This window comes from Ailuropoda melanoleuca, chromosome 5 (genome assembly GCF_002007445.2).
Source record: "Ailuropoda melanoleuca isolate Jingjing chromosome 5, ASM200744v2, whole genome shotgun sequence".
Classification (NCBI taxonomy): domain Eukaryota; kingdom Metazoa; phylum Chordata; class Mammalia; order Carnivora; family Ursidae; genus Ailuropoda; species Ailuropoda melanoleuca.
This window is the reverse complement of record NC_048222.1, coordinates 103,009,465-103,032,120: the sequence shown is the minus strand read 5'-3', so window position 1 is coordinate 103,032,120 and position 22,656 is coordinate 103,009,465. Positions and strand designations below refer to the sequence as shown.

At 49.7% G+C, this 22,656-nt stretch overlaps 1 protein-coding gene across 3 annotated transcripts in view; it reads left to right on the top strand.

The window, feature by feature from the left end:
• Window positions 1-16,878, top strand: part of FHDC1 (FH2 domain containing 1) — a 40,289-nt gene extending 23,411 nt beyond the window's left edge. For all 3 annotated transcript variants that reach the window (XM_019808975.2, XM_019808971.2, XM_019808968.2), the window contains exons 7-12: window positions 1,796-1,866; window positions 1,967-2,074; window positions 3,827-3,897; window positions 6,348-6,465; window positions 10,047-10,211; window positions 12,373-16,878. In XM_019808975.2, coding sequence (XP_019664534.2) covers window positions 1,796-1,866; window positions 1,967-2,074; window positions 3,827-3,897; window positions 6,348-6,465; window positions 10,047-10,211; window positions 12,373-14,451 — 2,612 coding nt within the window. In that variant the 3' untranslated portion in view covers window positions 14,452-16,878. The remainder of the gene's footprint in view (window positions 1-1,795; window positions 1,867-1,966; window positions 2,075-3,826; window positions 3,898-6,347; window positions 6,466-10,046; window positions 10,212-12,372) is intronic.
• Window positions 16,879-22,656: the final 5,778 nt, after the last annotated feature.

Genomic DNA, 22,656 nt, shown 5'->3' with positions numbered 1-22,656 from the left:
CATAAAAGAAGATTTCTGTTATCCCAAGCTACAGAGTAAACCTTGCTGGTTGCAGCTCGCCTTTGTTCAGCTTTCCGTGTACATGCAGTGCGTGTAGTGTCTGTGAATGTGCGTGCGTGCGTGTGTGTGTGTGTGTGCGTGCGTGTGCTCGAAGCCTGAGTCCTTAGGCCAGCTGCATCCTTCCTCCCACCCTCTGGCCTCCGGTGCCCAGGACCTGCTTTTCCAGAAGCATCCCTCCTTTCCTCCGGACTCCTGAGCATACAGATGTATGCACACTACGGAGTGTGACCCTTCTGCAGGTTCCTGATGGTTCTGCTGTCTTCTCCCACCTGCTTCCCCTCAAGTCTCTATCTCCTGGCAGACTATTTACATTTGAGAGGGGCAAGTCTGTCATTTCCATTTCTTTGAATGACTTGCTTGCCCAGCTTGGGTAGACTCCTGGGAGCTGCTCTCCTGTCTCCCTGCATCATGATGGGGTTTTGCCCTCAGGCATTTACGGCGCTGAGCCAGCAGGCGTAGCACATGTGCGGGCACTCCTGGTCTCCAAGGCAGAGTCTCTGGCGCTCCCTGACCCTCACATTCTCCAGGGTTTTCAGCACCCGCCGGATTTCCTCTGGGTGGTTTTGTGGATTTCTAGTTATTATAGAGGGGTTGATTCCTATTTGATTTTCCTGTGTAGTTGCTCTGGCCTGTGTTGAGATAAAGTTTTGCTCTGCAGCCCATCGTGTTTTCTTCAGTTTAGAGAGGAGACTAAGAATTAAGGGCAATTCTTCTTCTTTCAATAAGGAGGCCTTCTAAAATTTCTCCTACACACACCAGGGCTATTGCAACAACTTTGGAAGGGCCGTTCCGCCTGTTCGCATCGAGATGGAATGGTTTTCGTGTTGAGCCGTGCAAATTCGTGGGCACGGTGGAAACGTTTCTTATCTGGTTAACCTTCAAATACTGGCCGCCTTAGATAACATAATGCAGGCAGGGATCCAAATGTAACTTTTTGAGAGTAATACCACACTTACTGGAGAATAGGAGCTTAAAAACCATAGGTAGCTTCTTGTGATTTATATATACTGTCAGTTCAGTCGTCAGCAAACTTCGCTCTTAGCTTTGGAACTACATGAACAGTTTTTAACGTCGTTAATTTGCATAGATGTGTGTACCAAAGCTTCTGTGTTTAAAGAACTAGTTTAAAGGTATATTACAATGATAAGCTTCTTTATAACCTTTAAGCCAATCCAAATGAAATGTGTAGTTTTGAATAAAATGGGACAGAGTCTCTGGGTGCCTGGCCCCTAAGGGTTGGTGCTTTGCAAATTATTTACATGTCATCCCAGCCTGTTTATTTTTTATCTCCTCATAGCTCGTGGACTAAGCAAAATGTTGCTCTCTGTTAGTTTTCATATTCTATAAATATAGTCTCAAAAACTAGTGGATGTAAAGGGGAAAAAAAATAAAGAATTGCTGAGAAAAAGTTTGTTCCTATAACACAGTTATAGGAACACAGTGCTGCTTTTCATAAGGCCTTTGCATTTTCCACTCCTTGAAAATTTTCCTTATTGAAGTGTTCTGTGACATTGAAGCATCGTACGTATTTGATTCCCAGTTAAACACCAGGACACGGATTGCCAGTAGCAAATGGCGCATTAGATGCACCACAGAATGTGCTGCTCGGTTTGTTTTTTCCAGTCTTGATACGCGGTTTAGGGTCAGAGCTCGCTTCGGGCCCTCTTGAACTCGGATGTGGTAGCTGATGTGTGCATTTAAGCTGAAGATGCCGCGGTGTTTTCTTTTTTGGCAGAGCTGATGTTGTGTGAGGAGCTGCATTCAATATTACACTTGGTGCTACAGGCAGGGAATATCATGAATGCAGTAAGTAAAACTCCAAAAAATTAAAATACTGTGTTTCTACGTTTATTTGTCCATCCAGAGGTATATGTATATATTTTTTCTTTTGATTTGTTTTTTTTAGGGAGGGTATGCTGGCAATGCAGTAGGATTTAAACTGTCTTCTTTGCTCAAATTGGCAGACACAAAAGCAAACAAACCTGGGATGAACCTTCTGCACTTTGTTGCACAGGTATGTGGAAGTGGTGAACTCAGAGAGAATGAGTGTGAATCCTCCCTGGAGGTGGGGAGGTTTTTCCCCGGTATTAGGTGGCATCACACAGAGATAGGAAAGGACGTGGTGGGCTCCGAGAAGGTTCTGTTTGCAGAAACACTGTGCAGATTCCCGAGCTGAGCTGAGCTGCACCTAGGGTTCTAGGATAGGAGGGAAGTGGAGGGTTTGGGGGAGGCAGGGGTCAGGGTTGGGGAAGCCCGATTAGGAAGGATCCACATCCTAAACACTGAGGAATTTGGATTCATGCTTTAGCAATGGGGAGCCCACGGAAGTTTTTGCACAGCATAATGGCCTGACCGGGTTGGCTTTGTTTTTAGGAAAATAAGGCAATATGGAGGATGGGCTGGAGTGGAGAGAGAACGAGAAAGGGGGCAGCTCTTGACAGAAGTTGGCTCTGTTTGGCAAGAGCTCAGAGTCAGTCATGGCCACAGGGGTGGGGAGCAGAGGCCTGGGTGCTGAGACATTCCCAGCGTTGGGCTGACTAGATTTGTGACTGGTGATGTGTAGAGAGGGGGCCCGGGCATTCCATTTGTTTCCATTTGTGAACTCTATGTCGGGGTGCCTTGCCACAAGCACAGGGCTTGGGGTCTGTACCCTGTCACTTCCGTTTCTGACTGGGGCTTTGGGTTACCAAAACAACCAGTTACAAAGGAAAAAATCAGCCAACCACCGTTGTCGTTAAATTACCTCAAATGATGAATTATACTGCTTTGTTTTTCCTTCATTGGATCACCTTTGTTGTCTTGACAGCGGTCACATAGATGCAGCTCTAAGCTGGGGAGGGAGCCGGGCTGGTTTCCAGTGTGAGCTTCAGAACAGGACAGAACTGGGGTTTTGACACGTCCTTTATTAGCTGTACTTCCGCAGACAAGTTACTTAAACATTAAGACCTTCAGTTTCTACCTCTAATCACGGGGCTAGGGATAGTTCAAAACAGGTTACCAAGAGGGCTGGAGGGGATGGTTCCATAAAGTGCTTCCTTCAGTGTTTGGCCCATAGTAAGCTCTCCGTGAGTAACACAGTTATTACTGCGTTCTTCAGAAGACAAAGGACCTGTTGAACTCAGGGCTCATTGGAAAGTTAATTTTCAGGGCATTGAAACCAGAAATTGTGTTCCTATCCCGTGTGCCTTACAGCTGGTCTTCTGGCAGTCCTTTTAGAGCCAGGTAGCCAGGTGCTCTGTGTAACTCAGTCCCTACCCAGAGGGGGGGGGTGTGCATTTCCAGAGTTGGTAATTGCTCCCTTCCTATCCACCCTCCTTGTATCCCCTGAACAGGGGCAGAATCCAAACGCTTCCATGACTTGTACAGCTTCTGATTAAACTCGGTTTGCAAACTGGTGTAACAGCTACAGGCATCTCGGTCATTTAAAGGCATACTCATAGGTATGGGTGGTATTTAAGCAGGATTTATTGGATTCTCTAGGGAACAATGGGCCCTGCTAAGCCACCACCCACTTCCATTGAGTGTGTGTGCCCATGAATTGTATTTCACGTCAGGATCGGTTGCTCTGAGAAGTTAAATATATCTTGAGAGTAGAGCAGTTCTGGTAAATCTTACTAACTGAGAATATCAGAGTTCGTGTTTTAGCGAATCACTTTAAATGTATCAAGCCTAAAACCAAGAACTTTAAGGTTCCTTTCAGCCTTGAGATAATTGTTTCCTTCCAGTTTTATACATACAGTGAGAGAAAATTCTGTTTTTGTTCTAGGAAGCCCAAAAGAAGGATGCCATTCTTCTAAACTTTTCTGGAAAATTGCATCATGTTCAGGAGGCTGCTAGGTAAGCAAAAAAGACTGAAAGTGAATTCTGAGAATTCACGGTTTTGGTTTTTTTTAGGCTACTCTTTAGATGTATTTATTTATTTGAAAGAGCACAAGCAGGGGAGAGGGGCAGAGGGAGAAGCAGACTCTCCGCTGAGTGGGGAGCCCAACGTGGGGCTCCATCCCAGGACCCTGGGATCATGACCTGAGCCGGAGGCAGACGCTTCACAGACTGAGCCACCCAGGTGCCCCTAAACTACTTTTTAATGAAAACTGTTGAATATTTTATAACTTTATAATATTTTATAACTTTAAGAAGTTTTGTCTTGTTGAATTTTCAGACCTTCCTTTTATTTGCTCATGGAGGTGTGTGTGCATCTTTGGAATTTGGGAGTTTTGAAAAATTAATCTTTATTTTTAATCTAAAAAACACTACTGCAGTCTTTTCTAATGAATATCATCAGTGTAAAAGCAATACGGATTAAGAACTTGAAATCCCTCCACACCCAAAAAATAGAGCTCAAACAACACAGCCTTTTACCTCGAGAGTTGGTATATATCAGTCAAACTTCCAGGGCCGTTTCCTTGTAGGATCTACCATGGTACATTTTCTTTCTATTGCATTAGAAAGGATTGTGAAAGGATTTTGTTTTAAATTAGTCACTCAGCCTTAGAGAGAAAGTATCTACCAAACATAAAGCTGTGTTTACATCACTTAATTTGCTTCTGATCACAGTATACACGTGCACTTTAATGCAGCTATAATCTGTGTACATGAGCTATTTTGAGTTCCATGTTTTTAAATTTACAGTACGTATCCATGTTCCAGTGGTATATGTTCAGTGACCAGCTTTCCCGGAAAGAAGTCCTGATTTGTAGCATTTGCTGATTTCCATGGTGTAAATACTGCTACTGTGGCAGATTTCAAGCCACCAATGTGGCCTCACTGACTGGCAAGTGGGGGGGGGGTGCCCACACCTACAGGGGCCTCTTGCGAGCTGGCTCCAGTGAACCACTTCAAGTCCTACACTTGCTGTCTAAGTGATGATACCCGATAAGGATAGCTGTGAACCCCATGCATAAATACATGAACCATAGCTTTTCAAGCGAAGCCCTGTCATTGGCCAGTGTCTCAGTATTATTGACTTTGAACAGCTAACCACAGATCACATGTCTGTCCCAAAGTGAGTTTATGAGGCCAAAGTTGTGAACAGTTCGTAATTGCCATTTACAGATTTTCAGGTTATTCCCCCCACCCCAAAGAACAAGCATCTTACAAGATATAAACTGTTCTGGTTTAGAATTTCTTTCTTTCTTTCTTTCTTTCTTTTTTTTTTTTTTTTAAGATTTTATGTATTTGTTTGCCAGAGAGAGAGAGAGAAGCAGGCTCCCTGTTGAGCAAGGAACCAGATGTGGGGCTCAATCCCAAGACCCCAGGATCATAACCTGAGCCGAAGACAGACGCTTAACCATCTGAGCCACCCAGGCACCCCTGGTTTTGAATTTCTAAAAGAAATTCGTGTGGGAATATTTTTTCCTCTGACTAGTATAGAAATGTTACTAAGAAGTATCTATACTAATATAGAGATGTTACTAAGAGATATCTATAGAGAGAAATAACCGTTACATTTTTGAGCTGACATTTCTGGTCAGAGGTAGCTGGGGAAGTTTAGCGAGTTACTGTCTTAGAAAAAAAAAACCTATTCGGTAAAGTTTGTTTATATGAAATGGAAGGTGAAGTATCCTGGTGAGGTACAAACAGATCACAGGGGGTGCCAATGACCAGTGGAGGTGGCAAACGTCACTGCATGAAGAAATGTCAGAATTCACAATGGAAGCATGAAAGCATCCTAGCTTAGGAGTTCGCTAAGTGAATTCCCTCTGGATTTTAGGCTTCACCTATTCAGCTTACCTAGTGACAGAAGTATCACTCTTGCTCTCCTAATCTTGATTTGACTTATGTAACAAAAGCCTTGCCATTAGTCCCGCCAGTTCTTTGCAGAATTGTTAGCTGTGTGTTAGTTCTCTCTACAAGACCGAGGGCCTACTCTGGCTGCCGTGGCAACACGAGGTCTGCTTAGTATCTCCTTATTGCCCTGAATGTCTACACCGCCTGGCTTTGCGTGAGTTAGAGCTTTTGTATTCGTGCCAGAGGAGAGGGGGAGTATCTAAGTCCTGCTGGCTTTTATTTTGTAATGCTTCCTGCCCAAAGGTGTTCAGACACTTTATGGACAGCTTTACAAGGCTCCCCAACAAGGACAAGGTTACAGCCTTCTCTCTCTGAACCAGTGTGTCTCTAGGAAGAAACGGACTCTGTAAAAAACGGGCAGAAACCCTCAATGTGGTAAATGCCATCACAGTAGCTCCGCCCTGTTTCCAGCTCTGACCAGCAGTTGGTCTTGTTTGATGTCCCCGCAGGAGACATGGCTTCCCCGTGCCACCTGCCCACTGTCCCCTTTCCTCTCGTAGATTATCCCTGGATAACACGGAGAAGGAGCTGCGCTCGCTCGTTACCAGGACGAGATCTCTGAGGGAGAACATCCAGCGGGATGGTGAACTTGGTCGGCAGATGGAAAATTTCCTTCAGGTTTGTGGGTGATGGGCGTCCGTCTCTCTCATCTCGGCTGCAGCAGCACCTGCTGGGGCTGGTTCAGTCCACACGGCTTTGGGGAGGCAGCTATTTCCCATTCATGTTTTTTCCCCCGGGTCAGTAGTAAAAGGAACTGTGGATTTCAGTGCCCTTTCTTTACGGGGTTGGTTTTCTAGCGGGGGCTGTCGAGTGTGGTCCGAACGTGAGGTGCTTGTTGAGGGCTGGCCTCCATGTCACCGCGCGGCCGACGGCGTCACACCAGGCTGCAGCGAACCGGTATCGGCGCAGGGAGCTAACACTTGGCAGCCTGTGCCTGACAGCTCAGTTGTGCTTCTCACCGTGGTGTAGGCGTTTTGGCCTCCTAAGCACACTTTCGGGCGACAGGACGTAGTTCCCCAGAAATCGTAGACCCCTGAGAACTCGGGCTGCTGTTCCTTCACTTGTTTTTATTGAAGAAACAAGCTGCGTTTTGGCACATTTTATAATGAGAGCGGGAGCACACACGAGAGCTGTGCCTATCAACACCCCAAATACATCAGCCCCACAGGGTGTGTCAGGAGCTGCTCTGAATAACATCAACAAGAAAACAGCAGAGTGGACATGTTTGTGACAGCTCATTGTGACTCACTAATCACGGAGTCTGACATACTTCTTTCATCTTCCTTATTTGAAAAAAAAACCATGGCAGCTTTTCATGCTTTCAGTCGTCAGGGGAAGTGGCTGGCTGCCTTAAGTCTCGGTGCTTCGAGCCTCGCGAGGTGGGGTGTGCATGGCGGGGCTGCCCTCGATGCCAGGAACGGTGTGCCCCAAAGGTTGTACCAACCTAAGCTTTTGCTTGTTGACTCGTAATTAAGCTCCAGCACATATTACACGTTTCAGCTCCCATCGGCAAACATTTTGTGTGGCTCTGGTGGGAGTTTATTCTTATTCTTAAACATGTGTTCTGTATTTTCTTTCACCTGTAACCAAACAGATACTCTCTTTAACATGCACAGATTTTTCTTGAAGTGAAACAACAAAGCAGACACCACCACACAGTCACCTAGCAGTAGGGCACAAAGTACTCAGCAGTAAGCACATGCAGACAGATGAGGGAAAGCCAGAAACCGAGGGAGACGGCCCGTCCCACAATGAGATGAGAATTCTGGATGTCTCCTTCCCTGGCTCTTAAATTAAACATTAATACTTCATGCTACATAGCAGTACAGAGAGGCTTATGATGAAAAACAGCTCTGTCCCAGCTGTACCCCTGGACTGCTCTTTCAAGGCAACCTTGTTTTACCTCTGAATGCTGCTTTCTCCTAGTCATTTTTATCTGTGTAAATAAAATGTCCGCACACAGCTATTTATTTTTCTTTTTTATATTCAATTTCTTCTTAAATAGGGGAGGGGGTGTAATTCTGTGAGGGAGGGTAGGGTCAGGCCACGAAGGGCTCTGAATGCCACTCTGAAAACTTGGGACTGTGCTCTTAGCCATGGGGAAGCAGCGAAGTTTTTTGAGGAGAAAAAAGACAAGAACACAGTTTTGCAAATCTGTTTCAGGATTCTTACCCTCTGGGCAAGAAATAGTGAATAAATTGGTTTGGAACTTGGGTCTGGAGCAGGCAAGTTAGATGTGAGAAGTTGAATTTGCTAGCACAGCTGCCCGTCTCTTGTCCATTACACTTGGCCAGTGTAGCTTTGGATTTTGTCATTTGGGGTCCTAACTGTGCAGAAAACTAACTCTTGGCAGAAAGCCTCTGAGCCTGGTGATTTTCCACACTCATATTCAGAATGTCTTACTTTCCCGAGTCTGGGGATGACTGCAGTGCATGTAAGTTTTTCCTTCCTGGTTCTCTCTCCATCCCCGCGGGATCTAGTGATGAGACCCTGGAGGTGGAGCTAAGCTCCCATGTAGGTTCTTGTCAAGAGTGCTATTTTTCCGCAGTTGAATTATTTTTGGCTGGAATCCACCTTTTTCCCTGTGGAAGAATGACAGGCAAAGATTTATCCTTTCATTAATACCCTTCTCCCCATGAAGAATAATAGAACACGAATGCACACACTGCCTTGGGCTACTGACTCAGATGGTTACTTTCTCTGGTATTCGGTTTCCTAAATGGTTTTGGTTTCTTGCTACCTCCTGAATGTGTTTGGTGTAAGAAAAGGACTTTTAAGGGGGAGAGTGTGTTGTGTGGGTGGGAGGTGATGCGTCTCCTCAGAATCTCTCTTCGCTCCCCAAGTATGTCTTAGCAGCAGTTCCACTCCTCGAGGGTGGGCAGTCCCTAACGTCACGTTTCCAAGGCCTGTCCCTCTGCCCCAAGGAAGTTTCTCAAATATAAGCCTTTTTAAAAACATGAGATGTGTGATTTACAAAGTAATGTACTTCATACATTCCTTCTTCACGTAAGCCCTATTCCGCAGTGCAACAGAAAGTAACATGAGACCTGAGTGTGATCCCAAATGCTCAGTCCTCACGGGGCTGTGGCTTCTCTAAGCTGCTGCTACCCCTTTTCAGCTCAGCAGGACATGCCCCACACGGCTGTCAGGGCGGGGTGCTTGTGTCCCTCCTAGATCCTAGCCTGGAAGGGTTGGGGAGCTCGCCAGAGGAGAACAGTCATCTTTCATTTTTTCTACTTTGTTGTGGTGGTACCTGACTCTATTTTTTTTTTTTAAGAATTTATTTATTTGAGAGGAGAGAGAGCGTAAGCAGGGGGAGGAGCAGAGAGAGAGGGAGAAGCAGACTCCCCTCTGAGCAGGGAGCGTGATATGGGGCTCAATCCCAGGACCCCAAGATCATGCCCTGAGCCAAAGGCAGGCACTTAACTGATGCCTGAATCTGTAGAGGCACCGGAGACTTTGTCCTAGAAGGATTATGAGAAAAGTAAAGACATGAAGAAGAAGGTTTGTAGAGGGCAGTAGTTAGGAACCATGGGGACTCCTCAGAATCTCCTGGGAGTTGTAACACAGTATTAGCGGTCGTTACACCTCAGCCATGATGAATTGCATGGGTGATGTCCAAGCCTGGACTGCAGACGGTGCTACCAGGCTAACTTGGGTAAGCACCCTGGTTAAGAAGCCTTGGCTGGGGCATTTGTCCGTGCACGGGGGCTTCCGTCCTGTGGGGGTGACACTGACCCTGAGACAGATCATTTGAGATGATGTTTAAACTCCCTCTCAACAGACGGCTCGTCAGTACGAGGGACTCCTGACATCCTGAATTGGACCCTTGGCCAGTGTAAGACTCGCTTTTAAGAGAAGGAAGAACAGATGTAGGATGAGTTTCCCTTAATAAAACCAGCTTTACACCTGTGTCATTTTTCAGGGACATTAAGGCTGACCATTTTGTCCGTGGCGTTCTGTAGATTAAAGCTCTCTAGTCTCTTTGGTGGCCTCCAGGCCTCACACAGAAGTTCACCTTGCTTTCCCCAGGGCTTTATTTGGGTTGAAATATTTTCCTTTTGGCTCTGATGTGTTGGACTTGCCGTCAGCCTTCCCTTTTCCGAGACCTGAAGTTGAACCCGGGAGCACAGACGGCGCGCGGGGCGCCTCCTTGGCTGCCTGTCCCCTCCAGCGTGTGCTTGTGTGTTTTCCCGCAGTTTGCTGTGGAAAAGCTGACGGAACTGGAGCACTGGAAACAAGAGCTCCAGGACGAGGCCCACACCCTCATAGATTTTTTCTGCGAAGACAAAGAAACCATGAAATTGGACGAGTGCCTTCAGATATTCAGAGACTTTTGTGTCAAATTCAACAAAGCTGTTCAGGTATGGCTCATGGCATCTCCGTGTTTTCTGAGCGGTGTGGATTTTTATTTTTCCTCTTCCAGACCTGGCCCTCTGCCCTTGGCAGAAAGATGGTTCAGCATTTCCACGGTGTCAGGAAAGTCTGGCGCAGGCAGCACCGCCGGGCTCTAGGTTGGGATTCCCCGGGCCGAGTTTCTGCCTCCCCATCACCGGGAGTCTAGCTCTGGCGGCCTCGGCTGTGCTGCTCGCGCCAACACTTGCTTTGCTGCCCTGAATGCATGGTGTTAGCTTTATTTATGATGGCAGCCACGATACTAGCAAATCTCTCTGAAGGTCCTGAATGTTTTCCTCACCAGCCCCCTCCCCAGGAAAGGATTTCCTCTTTCAGGGAACCCTTTGTTGCGGTGGGACAATGGGAAGGCCTTCTCTCACCTGTTCTAAGCACCATGGTCATTGCCAGGCGGTTGGCACCATGCAGACCATGTTATCCTCCGCCAGAGCCGGCTTCGAAATTCTCAAGTAGTTAGAAGTCTGCTGCTGTCTGAGTGATACAGCAGCATTTCGGCCCCTTCAACCTCCAGTTCCAGTAATCTCTGAGTTCAGTGTAGGAGCCAGAGAACTCTGGGTTGCTTGGCTTTTCAGAAACAACTTTCATCTGTCAATTAAAAACAAAACAACATCCCTTCACTTCAGGTGGTAATGAGGAACTAAATAGTGCAGGTTTGCCCATAGCTGAACCTTTGAGGGACTCAACAAGTTTCCCTCTGGCCCTGAGTAGGCCAGAGTGACTTGAGTTCTCAACCCCTCTTTTCTCTCTCCAGCTAAGAGAAGGAGGCTAAGTCTGTGGCCACGTTTCCTCTCCCTTGTCCAAGCAGTGAGCTCAGCAGTGGGAGGTGGTAGTGGGTGGTAGAGGCCAAATTGGCTCTCTCTGAGGCTCTCACTCCCTGTCAGGATTTTGCAGGCCCAAGAGGCCACCTGTGTGATGCTCTCGGCCCAGCTGTCCTGAGTGCCAGGAGCTGGCCCCACCCCCACCCCAGGTAGCCTTGGAGGAGGGGCTCTGGGGGACCTGGGACACTGGAGAGGCCAGGCCAGAGCTGCAGGAGGGGCCACATGTCCCCAGCCAGAGCCAGAGAGCCTCACAGAAACTTGGAAGGGAAATCCACCATTTGAGGAAATTGATTTTCAAGTAAAAAGTGCTATCAGTAACAGATTTGGGTTGTGAGATCCACCCATTTAGGTGACACATTTTGTAAAGGATTTTTTATTTGAGAGAGCACACATGCACACAAGGGGGGGGAAGGGCAGAGGCAGAGGGAGAAGCTGAGTACTGCTGAGCTGAGCAGGGAGCCTGATGTGGGGCTCCACCCTAGGACCCTGAGATCACAACCTGAGCAGACGCTTAACTGACGGAGCCACTCAGGTGCCCCACAAGTATATTTACATTTTAAGTGCACAGCCAGGTGGTAAAGCGTGCTTTAGAACGTGCATTTGTTCTGGTTTGGTTTTGTTTGTTTGGAGCTGGATGAAGGGTGGTGGAAGGATTTTTAAAGCAAATCTTCTTGGCTGGTTGTGGGGAGGGGGTGGGGGATGAGGGACAGAGCCACCATGGCGTCTCTGGTGTTTCCGTACAGGGAGCGTTCAGAGAACAGAGATGTGACTGGCATCTCTTAATATCTTGGGTACATATTCATGCATCCAAATCATCGAGTAGAGTGTGCTGCACACGTGTGCGCACGTGTAGGTGTATTCAACACAGATGCGGCAGGGAGCTACGATCTCCGGCTCCCCCCCTTTTTTTTCCCTGCCATTGACTGACTTTTCCTGGAAGTCAGTTCTGTCTTGCCCTGCTTAGAAGCCAAGCTGGGTTCCCTCGGAGTTGAGGTGGCAGGCATGTGTGGAATCACAGCCCACACTTAGGGCGCGGTGCCTTGACCAGAAAGCTGGAAGTTGGGCCCCGGGATCCAGTGATCACCTTAGACTGCTGGGGCCTTCTGCAGGCAGCTTTGGGAGAGCTAGCCGTCTCCACACCCACCTGCTTACAAACACGCAGTATCTCTCCTGGTGAAGCTTAGGACCCACCCTGCCCTCCGTACCTGTATCTTGGGGTCTTAGCGGGCTGTGGAATGGGAGCAGGTCCCACGGGTGTAATGCATCTTGGGGCTTCTCTCCACCCCTCCCTCAGGACAACCACGACCGGGAGGTGCAGGAGCTGAGGCGGATGCAGCGGCTGAAGGAGCTGGAGCAGAAGCGTCGCTCCTGGGCAGCAGGGGAGCTTGGGGGATTCTGCCGGAGCAGCAGTGAGAACGACGTGGAGCAGCTGACCAAGAAGGGCACGGAGGACCTGCTCACCTTCCTGCAGGCCAGGCCCATGAGCCCCTCCTACCGACCTCCTAACACCCGCCGCTCCCGTCTTTCCCTGGGCGCTTTTGCTGAGCAGGAGCTGCTGACCTTCCTGGAGGAGAGTTCCACTGACGGCCCCAAGGAGCCCAGCAAATTCAACAGCTTGCCCCGGAGCAGCCCGCGGCAGGCCCGGCCCAGCCCGCGGCAGGCCCGGCCCACGCTGGCCTGGATGGAGCCTGGGGACCCGAAAGCCCAGGACCCCAGCGGAGCACATAGACCTCAGGCCTCAGAGGGCCAGGAGGGGGCCCCTGAGCCACCCTCATCTTGGCCGAGCCAGCAGTCCCCGGCCCCCAGGCCTGAGGACGCTGCGCCCCCCTTGCTCCGAGTTCGGCGCAGCGGGGTGGGCGTCCTCCAAAAGAGGAAGAGTGAGCCGCTGGGCCTGGGCCCGGCCCAGTCCCCCCCGCTCTCGCCATTAGCTCTGGGGATTAAGGAGCACGAGTTGGCGACAGGGCTGTCTCAGTTAGACCTCCAGGGATCCAAGGACCCAGAGGAGGTGCCCAGGTTGACCCTGAATGACCTCAGCCCCGTGGAGCCGGTATCTGTGGAGGATGGGAACGTGCAGTCCCTCGGTACCAGCTGCGGCGCCCTGATGCCTGTGGGCACAGATGCCCCAGACGGGCCCAGCCCAGCCTGGGAGGGGGACGGGGCTGACCCTGAGAAACCTAGTGGCAAGGCTCTAGTATCTGTGGGCAGCAGTGACCCTGAGAGCAAAGACCCTGGGCCTCTGTTATACGTCTCCGATGCCACTGACTGCTCGCTGACCCTGGACTGCTCCGAGCCGGGGGAGGAGGGCGGGGGCGATGGCTCCCTGTCCTCTGGGGCTGGGGAGACAGGCAGCCAGGTTTCCTCTCACCCCACTTCCAGCCCCCTTGGGGAGGCTTCTGCTCCAGTCTCTGGGAAGAGCCAGCCCTCCTGCAAGGACAGCTTTCCCAGGGACAGACCCGCCAAAGGGAAGGATGTGACAGCACCGAAGAGAAGTTCCCTCAAAGAGGCGTCGCAGGGGGCCTCCAAGCCCGCCAGTGTGCGGAGGAGCCAGGGGGCCCAGGGGGCCCAGGGGACGGCGCCCAAACCGGTGCGGACTTTGACCGCCTCCGAGAATGAGAGCATGCGCAAAGTCCTGCCCATCTCCAAGTCAAGCCGCGGTTTGGGGGGCTGGAAGCGGCCCCCTCGGGAGACCCCCATTGGCACAGACGCGCCCTGGTCGCACCGGAGCTCCGTGCGGGGGACCTCGGACGTGTTGCCCAGGCGGTCCTCTACGGGGGCTGGGGCGGGGGCCACGGTGGCTGACGAGCAGAGGCTGGCGAGAGCAAGCGTGGGCTCCAGCAGCGCCAAATCGGGGAAGGAGCCCCCCTTGCAGCAAAGGGGCTCTCTCAAGAAGCCCAGCGCCAAGCCCCTCCGGAACGTCCCCAGACAGAAGCCCGATGAAAACAAGATCTGCCACTCCAACTCCCAGGGCCCCGAGAGTCCCGAAGAGGAGCCCAAGTCCCCACCACCCCCCAGCGTCCCCCGTGTCCCGCCGCCCGTGCCGAGCTTTGCCCGAAACACAGTTGCTTCCTCGTCTCGGTCCATGAGAACGGATTCCTCTCTTGTGGCCAAAGCCCCTAGCATCACTCGGACTTTGTCCCAGCGTCAGCTGAGGCTGAAGAGTGGCCCCGAGGATGCTGCCCCCAAGGACGGCAGCACCCTGCGGCGGGCCAGTAGCGTCCGCACCCCCAAAAGGTGTCCAGAGGCTGCTGGGGCTCCCAGTGCCAACCCAGAGGCCGCCGTGAAGGGCCGAGGGGCTGGGGAGAGGGCCTCCCTCAGACTGAAAAACTCGGATCGGTCCACGCTAGGGAAAATCCTCGGTCCCTTACGGAAGTGAAGTCGGACTGTGAGGACTGACTCCTGTGAAGGCCCAACGCCGAATGTCTGTGTTCCACGTCAGGTGATCCGCGGGCAGTGCGGTCCGGAGGCTTGCGGACTGCCGCTGCCACACGCGCTCCTACTGGAAAGTGCCAAGTCTGGACGGCCGCTCGCTGCTGTCATGGCTGGCACCCCCTCACACACCCTGGACGAACCCCCTCCCAAAGCCGAGACCTCACGACAACGCAGATGTGTAAGATGACAGTCTTACCCACGGAGTTAAAAAATTTTGGCCAGTTTTTATGTATCAAACTTATTTTTTAATATTATAAAAATTAAGTGTTTTAGTTCCTTTCGCAGAATGAAATGCCTCCTAGGAAAAAAAGACAAAACCCTTCACATGAAGACATTTTTATTTTCCTGTGTTCCCTGGCCTCAGGGTTCCACCTGCCCACGCGCCGTCCATTGCTGGCAACTGGACTTCTCCGTGAGCCCTGGGTGTTCTGTGATTGGCACCGTCTCCACGAAGGCTCTCTGCTTCGCTCATCTCTCTGTGTGTGACTTTGGGTGAGGGTTTGTGTGTGGGCAGGAGGGAAGGTGAGACTGGTGGTTGGAAGTTGGACGCTCTTGTGTGTTCAGGGCAGGCACCGTGAGCAGCCCCTCGCAGAGTGCCGCATCTTCCCGAACTTAGAAGCGCCGTGTCTTCGTGGAAAGGCATCAGGGGCTCTTCAGCTGAGCACATCTTCCCCTTCCGTGTTTTCCCATTTGTGTATCTGTTGTGAAACTGAGTGAAGGCTGCTATGACTTGGATTCGCTCTAGTTACAGGGAAGAATAAACCCTTCTGTGTCCCAGTCTTCTCCCTCCCTCCCTTTTTCTGCCTGCAGCCAGCCCTCTCATGCTAACCCGACTTGAAACCTGGAGAGTGTGTATATCTATGTCACTGATGATGCTTCTTAATGTGGATATGTCTCCTTTGGTACAGTGGTTTTTAAATCCTGAGAAAAACCAAATCAAGTTTTTAAAAACACAAAAAAAGACAATAAAAAACAAAAAAAAAAAACAAAAAACAACCCAAACCCCTGCTTTCAGAAGAATTTGTATCATCAGGAAAATTTTGAAAAAAAAAGTAAAAAGAAAAGTCAGGCTTTATTCAAAAGGAAGGAGAAAACATGTACTGTTTCTACTCACTGCCGATTTCATGACTTCCTTTTGAGACTAGGAAATGGGGCGATTCTTGAAACTCTCTTGTTGAAGTTGCTCCCTGCCCGTCACTTAGTGAAACCTTAGTGAAACCTTATTTTAGATCCAACAGTGGTAGATGGATTTCAGCGAATCCATGTGGTTGATGTTACAATCTTCCTCCTGTATAATGTTGCCTTCCATCCAAATTAATTGGAACTGTGAGCTTCCATAAGTCAGCTAAATTGAAACGGTAAACTTTATGGGTAAAGAAGTAAGGCACTTGACCACAAAACCTCTTATAAAATGGCCTTGGGGAGATACATCCTGGGCCCCACAAAGATGGTTATGGGAATCCTGCACTGTTTTTCACCATCTCAAAAAGCCTAAGAAATCGTATATTTAACCATTCAGACAACAATGTTCAAAACATAGGGCCCATGGGTGGGTGGAAATGGATGAAAGAGGTCAAAAGTTGGTGGATAGTGGGGCGCCTAGGTGGCTCAGTTGGTTAAGCATCCAACTCGTGATTTTGGCTCAGGTCGTGATCTCAGGGTCATGGGATAGAGCCCTGCATTGAGCTCCACACTCAGCACGGAGTCTGTTTGGGATTCTCTCTCTCCCTCTTCCTCTGCCCCTCCCCTCATTCGTGTGCACTTCCCCCCCCCCCCAAGTAAATCAATCTTAAAGTCTGTGGATAGTGATGGGGTCAGGACCTCCAGGTGGGATCCTAGCAACCAGGGTCCTAGTCCCTGCTCTGTCACTGATGCTATGTGACTTTGGCCAATCACTCTGTCTCCCTAAGTCTCTGTTCCCCAATCTGCAGAAGTGGGGGCATGGCCTCAGTGATGGTTTCTAAGGGTCCCTGCAGCTCCAAAAGTCCGAGTTATAAACAACCAAGGACCCATCTACCCCAGGACCAGCTTCTCCGAACCAACCCCCAGCACCTCCATAGCAGAGGCCTTACGTCAAAAGTCCTCAAAAGAAAGCACTTCAGAACGTGCTGTTGCTTTGAAATCTAATAAGCTGAGTGTCTTGAGAAGCAGTGTTCTCCTTAGCCCTGTGGACCCTATGTGTGTACATCTGTATGAGCAGGTGATCATTCTATTACCTTTTATCGGTAGTAAGCTTGGAAAAATAATTTAAGTATATAATGGAGAAATGTAAATAAGTTTCTATATAAATTTGTTTAAGATGAACTGAATGTATTTAAAGGTCCATTTATATGTTCTTTTATGTAACATGTAGTTTAATAAAGTTCCTGTTTATGGGAGTTGTGTTTTATCTTCAATTTACTCTGTTGGAGTGTGTGTGTGTGTGTGTGTGTGATCGATCCTGGTGGAAGAATATATACACAGAAAGGCCCGGATGTGGGAGGTGCAACAGGTTTGAGAGACAGGGCAGTCTCGTCCTCAGAAGTCTCAAGAGCCAGATGAGGCTGTTGGTGTGTGTCTTCTCGGTAGCCCGGAACCTGTGTGTGACTGAAGGCCTGGAGAGCGGGCCTTGAGCCAGAGCTGTGGGGATGCAAGCATGCGTCTGACATGCAGGCCATTGATGGAATGTTCAGCACCTCGTTCATGCGTGCATTTATTCCATGTTTTGGGCCAAGCTTTGTGTAATCTCTGTGGGGCCAGCAAGTCTGGATCTGCTCCTATGTGTCCTCATGCATTTTGGCTCAGGGCACTATTGGGAAATCGCAGCTCACTTCTGCGGCGGCCTCAGGAATGAGCAGAGAGGAGTGGTTTTATTTGAAATGCAGTGCTGGTGCTTCTATGAGAAGAAAGAGGAATTGTTCGGGAGATGCACCTCACGCCTCGGGTTCCACGTCAAGTGTTAGTCCTAGTTGCTATCGTGCTTGATCTGAAGTGGTTTAGACGATGATCCCTGGGTCAGGCACCAACAGGAGAGTAGATGTGGGGTGCCTGGGTGGCGCACCCAACTCGTGCTTTCAGCTCAGGTCGTGATCTCTGGGTTGTGAGCCCAAGCCCCTCGTGGGGCTCTGCGCTCAGCGGGAAGTTTGCTTGAGATTCTCTCTCTCCCTCACCCCCCCCACCCGCTCATCCTCGGCCTCTCTGAAATAAATAAATCTTAAAAAAAAAAAAAAAGAGCGAGAGATGATGTCCTTGTGTGTTGCTGTCTGCCCCGCGGACACTGAGAGCTTGGTTTTGTCTGTCATAAGCAGGTTGGGCCACTGGACCCCTTCCCATACCTTCAACCTGTTATACCAGGGGTTACTGACATCGACCAAAAAGATGACTATTTTCACAGTGGGTCTCAAGTAGTTTTCTTTTTACCCTTTTATTTTATGGCTTTCACAAGGAACCTGTGTTCCAGTCCTCCTGAAGATACATGTCGGGTTTGAAGGGGCCACAGTTGTTAGTAATTGTTCATTCAAAATTCTGCTTTTTTATGTATTATGGTGGGAAACCCCAAAGTAGTTTGGTGGAACTATTAATTCAGCCCTCTAAAGTGCACAAATTCACCAACTTCTGCCTCTAAGGGTACAATATCCTACCTCCACCCATCTGGCGATGATGATATTTTGCAATTTCACATAATTTTCTATTGAACTTAAACTTTATTCTCAATTCTTACACTTTCTTTTTTAAAGTAAGCTCTATGCCCAATGTGGGGCTCGAACTCATAACCTTATGCTCTACCAGACTAAGCCAGCCAGGTGCCCCTCAGTTCTTACACTTTTGATTCACATTCCTGTCCTGCTCCCAACGAAAAAGTGAAGAGTTATTTTGTTTTGTTTTGGTTTTTTGGTGTGTTATCTTCCAACCCATAGAAGCATCAAACATATAAACCAAGTTAGAGTAAGGGACTTTGCATCTGGTTACTCACTAAGTACTTTTTTTTTTTAAGATTTTATTTATTTATTTATTTATTTATTTATTTATTTATTTGAGAGAGTGAGAGAGCAAGGGGAGGAGAAGGGGGGGGAAATATGTCAAGCACACTCCACTAGTTGAGCGTGGAGCCCAACGCCAGGCTCGGTCTCACAATCCTGAGATCATGACCCTGAGATCATGACTTGAGCCAAAACCAACAGTTGGACACTTTACCCACTGAGCCACCCAGGGACCCTACTCACTAAGTACTTCTCAAAATCATTTGGGCTGTGAGCACACACAGAAATGGAGGACGGTGGGTTGGTGGGTTCACTGTACTCAGCGTCTATGGAGTAACCTTGCATAGCTTGGACTGACTCTGTGGTAGGGTTGAAAATAACCCAGAGCAGGCTCTCCCTAGGGGGTTTTTCATCTGCAAATATCTTCCAGTGAAGTGCCTTATCGCTCACTGGATCACCTCAGTGAAGATGAAAGTAACATTCTTAAGTGGAAGAAAATGGCTTTTCTGTCTTCCAGGCCACAGCTCTGCAATGAAGCTTTTGGCTTCCTGGTTGGTAGGTAGGACAGTTGGACCCCACTGCAGGAGAGGTCACAGCCACAAGCAGTACTCACAAGCCAGTCATTCACAGGCCAGTGACCCAGGGCCCACCAGGAGCCTGGCACAACCTGACCATCAGCCTGTGGGACAAAGGTGCCTGGGTCTTTCAATGAGGATCTGCTTGAGGTCCCTATTGACACATTCATGTGTGGAGTTTGCCCCCAGCCTCCTTGGAAACATTCAAAGGCTGAGTCATAAGCCGATGATATTGCCCGAGTCTGCTTGCCAATTAGATGATGAGGAGTTGAGAATGCGCTTTCCCAGAGCAACTGTGTCCCACACTATAGGTAGGTTTCTAGGCCAACTCATGAAAAACCTACCTAACTCATCCACAGTTGGACCATGGCATTGACGTTTCTATACAAGCAACCTCACTTGTAGTGGAGCTCCTCCAGGAAAATGACATGCCAGAGTGCCAGGAACATCCCTCCCCAGCCTTGCGGCAGCAAGCAGAGGTTAAGGCACAGCAACTCGAGGGCACCAGTAATGTTCACTTTCCACTGCCACAGAAGAAAATTTCTCTCCACACTGGAGGTCAGACACAGAGGCTCCCATCTCCCAGGCTGACTCCAGTAAATGTGAGCCATTTCCGAATTGGAGACTACCTTTTGTTTGTTCTTCCTAATAGAGAGCACACGAGCCCAACAGAAATGTGTTCACCTTCTACTTTCAATCTTCCAGGAGGGAGGCTGGATTCAACCACACGCCCTTGCCTTCTGATAACCAATGAGAAGATGGCAGGGCTTGTGGGGAGGTCGCCTGTGTGGTTAAGGACAATGGGTAGCTGGGCAAGTGGGTCATTCAGGGAGGGCCAGATGTTTCCTGTGGGTGGTGATCTCTGCGGTGTCTCCCGACCCCTGATGGTATCTGAGAGGCCAGTGGCACACAGCCTCCCACAGTGTGGCGTGCTCCAGGGTGCAACAGAACTACCTGGGGCTGGTAGGTGATTCCTATTCCCCCCCAGACTTAATCCAAGTCAGAATCTTTCTGGTGGGGACCCCATATTTGCATTTTAACTCTCCAGGGATCCAATTTTCACCCTGCTGTTGAGAACCAGTGGACTGGAGAGAGGCCAGAGACTAGGGTCCTGCTTAGAGGCCGATGAGCTGTTCTCTGGGCTGGGTCCCTCTCCGAGCCTCTGTCCGGCAGTGCAGGTGCTTTTCTTCTGGGCAAGTGATGCAAAAAATTTATTCTGATCTCAGCGCCCGGTTAGGAGGAGAGCCTTATAGGATCCTGAGGACTTGATCTGATTCGGATCTTAAGACAGAGAAGCACCTTCAGTCGTACCCTTGGCCATTCCTTTGAGTTTGGAGCTCTCAGTGATGCAATATCAGAGCTTCTGGAACAATGGCTCCAGAGGAACATAGGAAGTGACACTTCACTCCAGCCTTGCAGTCTTCTTTTAGGAAGATTATAATTCAGTGTCTGTGAAGCAATTTGCTAATACACGCTGAACAATGCCACCCATATGAGCGCCCACAGTGAGATTTTGTCAGCAAACATACTCTTTGGAATCCTGTTCTTCTTGGGTTCTGGAGCTTTCCACAGCCTTCGTGAGCATCACTTCAACTCAGCTCTTGGGACTGTGCCCAGCGGCTGCCGTTGCTTCTCACTGTGCGCTGGGGCCGGGCAGGCCAGCATCTGCACCGACCTCATTGGTCAGGAAGGGGGTGGGGCAGCTCTCCAGGGTGCTGACTCAGTGCTGGATGGGAGCCTGGTGCACGCGTGCCGTGTTCAGAGTGCAAGCAGAAGGGGTGTGGGAAAATAGCCCCCCACCCTGTTTTAGAGTGTGGAAGCTCTTCCTGGAAGGAGGACTGGGCCCTGGTTCCTTCCCAAAGCAGCCAGTCCAGAATAAGTTACCTGTTGCCACTCTTGCTATTAATGGCTCCCCATCAGACTGAGACATTTGCTGGGAGAACCTGGACAGTCCGGCCACTACCAGGGACAGCCACTGTGCCAGTTTGGGCACATGCAGTAGAGGAGTTTGAGCTATATTTGGATTAAAACGATGGTTCAGCACTGGAAGTTGCCCCAGCAGAGAGAACAGTACCTCCATTCAGCTGTGGCTGAGCTGAGAGACATCAGCCTCACTGGTCAGCTGTATTTTCTTCTTTCCCAGGGCATCAGTACTTCCCACCTGCTGATTCATCCCCAGGGAGGAGAGAGAAGAGGTGGGCTGCCTGCAGGGCAGGCTTCTAGCCACTGCTGAGAGACAGCAAAACGGCCTCCCCGCCCCCACAGGGCCTCCTACTCCCAAGCTCAGATTTGACTCCAGTACAATAGAAAGAAGTCACTAGATAAGCACCTGGCTAAGTTGCCTGATGCTCTCACCCCTTTCCCAAGCCCCTGTTTTCCTCAACCAGCTCATAACAGACTGCAGTCTGGCTAGTACTTTTCTTCCCAGAAGCTCACAGCTTTGCAGTTACTCACCACACACCCACTGTCCCTGTGACCCAGTGGGAGGTGAAACTTTCATTCCCACTTTTTGGTGGGGGAATTCATTCTGGGAGAGATTATAGGGGAGTGTGCGAGTCAATGGTCTCACATGGCTGCCCGAAGCCCCATCTTTGGCCACATTCATAGAATGATAGTGCCCAGCATGAGGTCCAGCTGGTCAGTCCACATTTGGACCCTGTCGCCAGCCCCGGGACACCTTTCAGGAGGAACCTTGATGAGCTGGAGTGTGACAGAGAATGACTGGGACAGCCAAGGGTTGGCCACCATGCTTGTGCATGAGCTAGCGAGACTCTTTAAACTGAAAAGGGATAATACGAATCTGGTAGTGGGATTAATCTTATTCTGTGTTGTTCCAAAACAAAATGGAGATTAATCTTCAGGAACAGGAGGAGTTCATGCCAAAGCCACATGTCTACTTCACTTGGCTGGAGGCCGTCCAAGTCCCTTCCACCTGGAAGACTTCAAATCTGTGAAATGGCTGCCCCAGACTCAGTTGCTGAGTGGATCCAGGGGCACCTAAGAGTACTTTCCCCTTGCAAGGGTCACCTCCTGGGAGGCCAGCTGCACCTCACTATGTCGTGAGGAGAAGCTTCATGACAGTCATCCTCCTCGTTGCCAAAAAGAATGCATCGAACGTCTCTTGGGTGTTGGGCCTGCTGGGCAGCATCTGTTTATTCCTCTTGAATTTGTCCATATGGCGGGGCTCTGGGGGACAAGGGCAGTCACCTTATGACAGATTCTCAGTGGGAGTTAAAGAAAAGTTTGTGATTCTGGAAAGCTCTGCATCTCGAACGGTTCCAAAAACACAGTGCCCGGGACCGTGTTGTTCAGTGGCCCCCCAGAAACCCAACCTCCTCCAAGTCCAGACGGAATGTGTCTTCCCTCTATCAAGTCTCCTCTGACCCCTCACTTTGGGAATTGATCTTTCCCCTCCTCTGATTTCTTGGAGCACTTGGGGTTATGACAGCAATCCCTACCTGTCTTGTAAAACAGTTGCTCGTGTTTGTTTGACTCCTGAACGAGGCTGTGACCTTCGTGGGGGTGTGTGTATGTAGGGGGTAGGGTGAAGGTGTTTCTTCATCTGTGGAAACCTCCAAGACCCAGCAAGGGCTGGCACTGAAGTAGGTGCTCAGC